This window comes from Chiloscyllium plagiosum, chromosome 6 (genome assembly GCF_004010195.1).
Source record: "Chiloscyllium plagiosum isolate BGI_BamShark_2017 chromosome 6, ASM401019v2, whole genome shotgun sequence".
Lineage (NCBI taxonomy): Eukaryota > Metazoa > Chordata > Chondrichthyes > Orectolobiformes > Hemiscylliidae > Chiloscyllium > Chiloscyllium plagiosum.
Genome location: NC_057715.1, coordinates 105897165 through 105906466, shown reverse-complemented (window position 1 = coordinate 105906466; position 9302 = coordinate 105897165). Strand labels below are relative to the sequence as shown.

General features: G+C 46.4%; 1 protein-coding gene across 3 annotated transcripts in view; it reads right to left on the bottom strand.

The window, feature by feature from the left end:
• Positions 1-9302, bottom strand: part of LOC122550911 (interleukin-13 receptor subunit alpha-2-like) — a 55844-nt gene that overhangs the window by 30797 nt on the left and 15745 nt on the right. For 2 of the 3 annotated variants that reach the window (XM_043692339.1, XM_043692340.1), the window contains exon 2: positions 3839-3992. In XM_043692339.1, coding sequence (XP_043548274.1) covers positions 3839-3926 — 88 coding nt within the window. In that variant the 5' untranslated portion in view covers positions 3927-3992. Of the gene's footprint in view, positions 1-3838; positions 3993-9302 lie in introns of those variants that run through there. The other variant, XM_043692338.1, reaches the window with a different exon arrangement.

Genomic DNA, 9302 nt, shown 5'->3' with positions numbered 1-9302 from the left:
TCCCTGCTCCATGTTTCCATTCTCCCTGCTCCATGTTTCCAGTTCTCTCCCTGCTCCATGTTTCCATTCTCCCTGCTCCATGTTTCCAGTTCTCTCCCTGCTCCATGTTTCCATTCTCCCTGCTCCATGTTTCCAGTTCTCTCCCTGCTCCATGTTTCCATTCTCCCTGCTCCATGTTTCCAGTTCTCTCCCTGCTCCATGTTTCCATTCTCCCTGCTCCATGTTTCCAGTCTCTCCCCGTTCCATGTTCCCAATTCTCCCTGCTCCATGTTTCCAGTCTCCCTGCTCCATGTTTCCAATCTCCCTGCTCCAAGATTCCAGTTCTCTCCCTGCTCCATGTTTCCAGTTCTCCCTGCTCCATGTTCCCAATTCTCCCTGCTCCATGTTTCCAGTACTCCCTGCTCCAAGTTCCCAATTCTCCCTGCTCCATGTTTCCAGTCTCTCCCTGCTGCATGTTTCCAGTTCTCCCTGCTCCACGTTTCCAGTTCTCTCCCTGCTCCATGTTTCCAGTCTCTCCCTGCTCCATGTTTCCAGTCTTTCCCTGCTCCATGTTTCCATTCTCCCTGCTCCATGTTTCCAGTTCTCTCCATACTCCATGTTTCCAGACTCTCTGCTCCATGTTTCCAGTCTCCCTGCTCCATGTTCCCAATTCTCTCCCTGCTCCATGTTTCCAGTTCTCTCCCTGCTCCATGTTTCCATTCTCCCTGCTCCATGTTTCCATTCTCCCTGCTCCATGTTTCCAGTTCTCTCCCTGCTCCATGATTCCATTCTCCCTGCTCCATGTTTCCAGTCTCCCTGCTCCATGTTTCCAGTTCTCTCCCAGCTCCAGGTTTCCAGTGTCCCTGCTCCATGTTTCCATTCTCTCTGCTCCATGTTTCCAGTTCTCTCCCTGCTCCATGTTTCCAGTTCTCTCCCGGCTCCATGTTTCCAGTCTCCCTGCTCCATGTTTCCAGTTCTCTCCCTGCTCCATGTTTCCAGTTCTCTCCCTGCTCCATGATTCCATTCTCTCTGCTCCATGTTTCCAGTTCTCTCCCGTCTCCATGTTTCCAGTTTCCCGGCTCCATGTTTCCAGTTCTCTCCCTGCTCTTTTTTTTCCCTTCTCCCTGCTCCATGTTTCCAGTTCACTCCCGGCTCCATGTTTCCACTCTCCCTGCTCCATGTTTCCAGTTCTCTCCCTGCTCCATGTTTCCAGTTCTCTCCCTGCTCCATGATTCCAATCTCCCTGCTCCATGTTTCCAGTCTCCCTGCTCCATTTTTCCAGTTCTCTCCCTGCTCCATGTTTCCATTCTCCCTGCTCCATGTTTCTAGTCTCTCTCCCTGCTCCATGTTTCCAGTCTCTCCCTGCTCCATGTTTCCAGTTCACTCCCTGCTCCATGTTTCCAGTCTCCCTGCTCCATGTTTCCAAACTCTCCCTACTCCATGTTTCCTGTCTCTGCCTGCTCCATGTTTCCAGTTCTCTCCCTGCTCCATGTTTCCAGTCTCTCCCTGCTCCATGCTTCCAGTTCTTTCCCTGATCCATTTTTCCATTTCTCTCCCTCCTCCATGTTTCCAGTTCTCTCCCTGCTCCATGTTTCCAGTCTCTCCCTGCTCTATGTTTCCAGTCTCCCTGCTCCATGTTTCCAGTTCTCTCCCTGCTCCATGTTTCCATTCTCCCGGCTCCATGTTTCCAGTCTCTCCCTGCTCCATGTTTCCAGTTCTCTCCCTGCTCCATGTTTCCAGTCTCTCACTGCTCCATGTTTCCAGTCTCTCTCCCTGCTCCATGTTTCCAGTTCTCTCCCTGCTCCATGTTTCCAGTCTCCCTGCTCCATGTTTCCAGTCACTCCCTGCTCCATGTTTCCAGTTCTCTCCCTGCTCCATGTTTCCATTCTCCCTACTCCATGTTTCCATTCTCCCTGCTCCATGTTTCCAGTTCTCCCTGCTCCATGTTTCCAGTCTCTCACTGCTCCATGTTTCCAGTCTCTCTCCCTGCTCCATGTTTCCAGTTCTCTCCCTGCTCCATGTTTCCAGCTCTGTCCCTGCTCCATATTTCCAGTCTCTCCCTGCTCCATGTTTCTAGTCTCCCTGCTCCATGTTTCCAGTCTCTCCCTGCTCCTTGTTTCCAGTTCTCTCCCTGCTCCATGTTTCCAGTTCTCTCCCTGTTCCTTGATTCCAGTTCTCTCCCTGCTCCATGTTTCCCGTCTCCCTGCTCCATGTTTCCAGTTCTCTCCCTGCTCCATGTTTCCAGTCTCTCCCTGCTCCATGTTTCTAGTCTCCCTGCTCCATGTTTCCAGTCTATCCCTGATCCATGTTTCCAGTCTCTCCCTGCTCCATGTTTCTACTCTCCCTGCTCCATGTTTCCAGTCTCTCCCTGCTCCATGTTTCCAGTTCTCTCCCTGCTCCTTGATTCCAGTTCTCTCCCTGCTCCATGTTTCCAGTTCTCTCCCTGCTCCATGTTCCAGTTCTCTCCCTGCTCCATGTTTCCCGTCTCCCTGCTCCATGTTTCCAGTTCTCTCCCTGCTCCATGTTTCCAGTTCTCCCTGCTCCATGTTTCCAGTTCTCCCCCTGCTCCATATTTCCAGTCTCTCCCTGCTCCATGTTTCCAGTTCTCCCTGCTCCATGTTTCCATTCCCCCTGCTTCATGTTTCCAGCTGTCTCTGCTCCATTCTTCCACTTCTCTTCACTCCATGCTTCCAGCCCACTCCTCTCTGGGCCTCAACTGCTCCACTCCACTGTATTAAGTTAATTTTAGTTCTCATTAAGTGAAGGCTGACAGCTATGTACGCTAGTAATCTGAAAATAACCTCATCCAACTCCTCCAACTTCCTTGCAATGTAATTAACAAGGCGACTATTTTTACTTTTGTTTTCCAACCTTTTCTCCCATATTGTCTTGTGTGATACCGACCCTTTCCAGTATGTGCTCTCTCAAGCAGTCATCTCTCATTCTTTTTCAGTGGCTAAAAGTTGCAACAAGTGACTTGGTATATCCTTTACTTCTGTGTTCTCAAATATTACTTCCCTTACACTGTTATAAATAGGTTAATATCCCATGATGCTGCTTAGATACATAACAAATGCACTATAACATCCATAAAGCTCTTGTTATATTTTTTATATCTGCATCTCATGTATCTTTTCAGGCATGTAGATATTACTTTGATTGAATTTTTATCTCCCCTAACAGTGATGTTTCTCAATTACTGTTTTTGAAATTATCTTCTTCCATCTTATTGCATTCTCTACTTCTCACCTCACTCATCTGTTTTGACTTTGTCTTGTTTCTGGGATAGACAGTTTCTGTAAAGTAAAACATTTCTCCCTTAAATTTCACTGACGTGTCCTCCTCATCCTTTTCCTTAAATAATCCTGCTCAACTTATTCATTTCCTGCAACATTTTAAACCTTCAAATGTTAGCAATCCCGGCCCACCATTTCTGAACACATTTTCATTACGTGTTCCATCCTCGTTTTTACCTTAAAATTGCGAGTTCAAATGTTCCCTCTTTTCATGCATAACACAGAATGTTGTTTTCTACATATGTTAGTCCATGTAAGATATACCACAGATAGTTAGGATCTGTTGAGTCAGATATCTTGGAGTTTACTCACAATACTAAATATTTGCAAATCTATGACATCACAGATTCACACTTAGGTCTGGGCTCTGTGCTTACTGATATTATTGTAGATTACACATATGTACTGAACTGACTACAACCAACAAAACCTTGAATCCATTATGAGTCAGAACCTATACACTGGAACATCATTTATCATAATGTCATGTAACTTTATTAAATACAGAGTGGTCTTAAATCCAAGTTATAATACAACATAGCTAATATAAATTTAATACTTACTAAGGTTTGCGAGGAAGTCCATATATCCATCACTTAAAAGTATTGGCAAAACAAAGGAAATTGCAAAGCAGGTGATTGGTGGAACCATGGTGGAAATCTTCAACAGAAATATTGCCTATTCTGAAGCAAAGTCAGGTGCTGATAATGAAACATCCTGAAAAATAGCAAAAAGAAAAATGCATCATATTATTAAAAAGGGAAGAAAAACTGTAAGCATAGTTTCGAATAAAAATTATTTTTATCAAAGTTTAATTCACGGCCAGCAAGGGAAGCAAATACCATAAACACTCAGACAGCTCAAACTGTATCATTTCAGCATTGTCCAGGAGTGTTAGCCTCTGTAAATCAGAGGAGTGAATGTTATCCTGTGAACCACAATGACTAAGTTTGTTATTAAACAAAAGAGAAAGAGGGGACTTCAAACAAATATAAAAATGGACACTACCAGAATTATTTTACACAGTAGAAAATAAAAATCAAGTTTTGATCATCTTTTGCAGGTCAAAAACCAGGCTGGGATTTTTATGACTAAGGTGAACAGCTTGAGTCACTAAATTAGTTGAGAGATAGGCCTACTGTGTTTGGAAGTAGGTCAGAGGTCGTGTCGAAGAAATGTGCCCAATGGGTTAGAGGTCACAAAACACAGCTCAAAGTGAAATTGACAAACAGTTTATTGCAAGCCATATCACTGGAAGAGAAACTAACTCGGCCGACACAGAACTGACAGTTTGTACAGGTAGATCAGATTTCTCTTTCCAGAGCTGAGAATGAGACCAGTTTTATAATAATGCTGCACAATAAGGTGGATTAAGAAATGGGAAACTACAATATATTTGGAAATGGAGTAATCTAGTTACAAAGATTACTTTGTAACTAATCTTTGTAACTAGATTACTCCATTTGGAAGTAATCTAATTGGAAAACAGTTATTGGATGAATATCCTGTTCCTTCACACGATGCAACATCCTGACAGTATCGATGGTTCCATTCCTCTTCACAGGTAGGTGTTAATGTCTCCTCTGAAGTGGTGAGGTGCTTCCATTGTCCTGTTCCTGGAGCATGTCCTTGCTGGTGCCTCTCTGTCTTACCTGCTCTTTGTATGGCTTTGATATTGCTGGGTTGTGAACGGGTCCTTGGGGCTTTGAGATATCTGTAGTGCTCTGTCATTGTTAACAAGCTTAAAGTGTATTCTCTTGTCTGCGTGGGCTGTCTGATTTGGCTTGTGAGCCTGCTTGGGAATTCTGGGTGTTTTTGGTACAGTTTGGCCAATTTTGCTTTTGTGGGCCTATCATGGGTTAGCAGATCTTTTTCCACAGGTAGCAATGCAGATTGGTTAAAAATATCACATTGGTCCTCTGGAGCAATTTACCAGTCATCTTTTCTTTTTAGATTTTTAGATCCTCTAGCCCTCACCCCTCACACACCATCACCCCACCACCCAAACCCATTCTTATTCTCCATGGCACCTTATGCCTTCCATCCTGCCCCAGTGCTCCTCCACATACACACCATGTGAACTCAAGTCGCTTTCATGCCTATTAATCCAATAGAAACTCTGTACAGAACTAATGAGCCATACAGTAACAAACACATGTTTAAATGTTTAAAAGTATGCTTTAGAAAACATCCATTCATGATAACCTTAAAAAATTGGCAATTGTTACAATTCTATAGAAGTATCAATAAAACAGATCCTCAAAGTATCAATAACAGAAGCTCATGAATCAAACAGCAGAGAAAAAGGCCCTTCAGCGCATTGCGTCCCTAACTATCAATCCATTGACTCTGTCTACACTTCCTATTGCCTCGGGAAAGCAATCAACATAATCAAAGACCCCTTCCACCCCGGTTATGCTCTCTTCCACCCAAAGACGATACAGAGGTTTGAATATACGCATGAACAGATTCAAGAACAGCTTCTGCCCTGCTGTTATCAAACGTTTGATTAGATTCCCTACGGTGTGGAAACAGGCCCTTCGACCAAACAAGTCCACTCCGACCCTCTGAAGAGTAACCCCCCCCCCCCACCCCCTACTAATGCACCTAACAGCTATAGACAATTTAGCATGGCCAATTCACCTGACCTGCACATCTTTGGACAGTGGGAGGAAACCGGAGCACCCAGAGGAAACCCACCCGGACACGGGGAGAATGTACAAACTCCACACAGAACACCAACTGGGTCACTGGGTTAATAACCAAGTGATGATACCATTAGCCCATCAATTTCTCTTTCCTGGAAAGGAGATGGCTAGGGGCCATAAAACTCTACCTCTATGATGATACTCTTGTCCAGCACTGAGGCTCTGCCTTTCAGTTGAGATACTAAAGAGGTCCCACTTGGGTGCTTGGGCCGATGTTAAAGTGAAGAGAGCCTCATGACAAACTCTTTTTCTGAAGATGTCGAAAATCGTGAGACAGCACTTTCCAAAACCAGGACTACTTCTATCTAGAAGGAGAAGAGCAGCAGATACATGGGAACACCAGTTTCTGCAAGTTCCCTTCCAAGCTACTCTCCAGGAGTGGCATGATGGCTTAGCGATTAGTATGTTGCCTCATAGTGCCGGGGAACTGGGTTTGATTGGACCCTCGAGTGACTGCCTGTATGGAGTTTGTGCATTCTCCCTGAGTTTGAAAGGTGCTGTCTAAGAATCTTCGACATCGTCAGATTAAATGTTTGCCATGAGATTCTCTTCACTTTTACATTCTCCCTGTGTCTGTGTGGATTTCCACTGGGTGATCTAGTTTCCTCCAACAGTCCAAAATGCGTAGCTATCATGGATGCAGGGTTAAGGGATGGGGTGGGTCTGGGTGGAATGTTCTTTGGAGGCTCGCCATGGATTGGATGATCTGAATGGCCTGCTCCTACACTGTGGGGATTCTATGGTACTTGATTGGAAATATATTGTTGTTTCTTCATCGTCACTGGGTCAAAATCCTGGAATCTCTTCCCTAACAGTATTGTGGGTCTGGCTACAGCATACAGATTACTGTGGTTCAAGAAGGGAGCTCACCACCAATGTCTTGAGGGCAACTAGGGACAGGCAATAAATGATGGCCCAGCCAGTGATGTCCATGTCCCATGAATGAATTTTAAACATGCATTTTTTTAAACCTTTCTCGACAGGTAAAACCTCTTCTCTGGCCATGGGTAAGATAAAGTCAACAGCAGGATTGGAGCAAGCTTCTTATTCTGTTTTACAGCTCTGTATTACAAATAAAGTAACATACACATCTCCAAATGTAAGGAAACCATCTTACGCAGGGGGATGAGTAGGTTTCAGCTGTTAGCATTGTTGCCTCACAGCACCAGAGATCCAGGTTCAATTCTAGCCTCAGGCAATTGTCTAGAGTCTGAACATTCTCCCTGAGTCTGCATGCATTTCCTCTGGTTTCCTCCCACAATCCAAAGATGTGCAGGTGAGGTGGATTGGCCATGGCAAATTGCCAATGGTGTCCAGAGATGTGCAGGTTAGGTGTGTTAACCATGGGAAATGCGGGCTGGAGTAGGGTAGAGGAGTGGGTCTGGGTGGGATGCTCTTCAGACTGCCAGTGTGAACTCGATGGGCCAAATGGCCTGCTTCGGCACTGTGGGGATTCTGTGTATTCGATTTGGTCAAGCAAGACATGAGGTTTGGGCAAGTTACAGTCTCGACATGATATGTACCTTTATTCACTGAGGTGGTACTTAATCTAAAAATGCCTTCATAGGTCAGTTGCCCCTTGTTAAATGAGCTGGAGGTGGATGATTTCAGTTCAGTAGACATTATATCCAACTACAGATGCTGGAAACCAAATTCTGGATTAGTGGTGCTGGAAAAGCACAGCAGTTCAGGCAGCATCCGAGGAGCAGTAAAATCGACGTTTCGGGCAAAAGCCCTTCATCAGGAATACAGGCAGAGTGCCTGAAGGGTGGAGAGATAAATGAGAGGAGGATGGGGGTGGGGAGAAAGTAGCATAGAGTTCAATAGGTGAGTGGGAAAGGAGATGAAGGTGATAGGTCAGGGAGGAGGGTGGAGTGGAAAGTTGGAAAAGAAGATAGGCAGGACAAGTCATGGGGGCAGTGCTGAGCTGGAAGTTTGGAACTAGGCTGAGGTGGGGGAAGGGGAAATGAGGAAACTGTTGAAGTCCACATTGATGCCCTGGGGTTGAAGTGTTCCGAGATGGAAGATGAGGCGTTCTTCCTCCAGGCGTCGGGTGGTGAGGGAGCAGCAGTGAAGGAGGCCCAGGACCTCCATGTCCTCGGCAGAGTGGGACGGGGAGTTGAAATGTTGGGCCACAGGGCAGTGTGGTTGATCGGTGCGGGTGTCCCAGAGATGTTCCCTAAAGCACTCTGCTAGGAGGCGTCCAGTCTCCCAAATGTAGAGGAGACCGCATTGGGAGCAACGGATACAATAAATAATATTGGTGGATGTTCAGGTAAAACTTTGATGGGTGTGGAAGGCTCCTTTAGGGCCTTGGATAGAGGTGAGGGAGGAGGTGTGGGCGCAGGTTTTGCAATTCCTGCGGTGGCAGGGGAAAGTGCCAGGATGGGAGGGTGGGTTGTAGGGGGGCGTGGACCTGACCAAGTAGTCATGGAGGGAACGGTCTTTGCGGAAGGCGGAAAAGGGTGGAGAGGGAAATATATCCCTGATGGTGGGGTCCGTTTGCAGGTGGCGGAAATGTCGGCGGATGATTTAGTTTATGCGAAGGTTGGTAAGGTGGAAGGTGAGCACCAGGGGCGTTCTGTCCTTGTTATGGTTGGAGGGGTGGGGTCTGAGGGCGGGAGTGCGGGGTGTGGATGAGATGCGTTGGAGGGCATCTTTAACCACGTGGGAAGGGAAATTGTGGTCTCTAAAGAAGGAGGCCATCTGGTGTGTTCTGTGGTGGGACTGGTCCTCCTGGGATGAGATCCGGCAGAGGCGGAGGAATTGGGAATACGGGATGGCATTTTTGCAAGAGGTAGGGTGGGAAGAGGTGTAATCCAGGTAGCTGTGGGAGTTGGTGGGTTTTTAAAAAAATGTCGGTGTCAAGTCGGTCGTCATTAATGGAGATGGAGAGGTCCAGGAAGGGGAGGGAGGTGTCAGAGATGGTCCAGATAAATAAGGTCAGGCCTCCAAGACCTCCGTTTTTTCCTGTCCCGATGTCCCCAACAGTACCCTTCCACCAACACTCTCATTCGTTTGGCCGAACTGGTCCTCACCCTTAACAATTTCTCCTTGGAATCCTCCCACTTCCTCCAGACCAAAGGGGTAGCCATGGACAACCGTATGCACCCCAGCTATGCCTGTCTCTTTGTTGACTACATAGAACAGTCCATCGTCCGTAATTACACCGGCACCACTCCCCACCTCTTCCTCCGCTACATTGATGACTGCATTGGCACCACCTCATGCTCCCGCAAGGAGGTTGAGCAATTCATCAAATTCACCAACACATTCCACCCTGACCTTAAATTTACCTGGACCATCTCTGACACCTCCC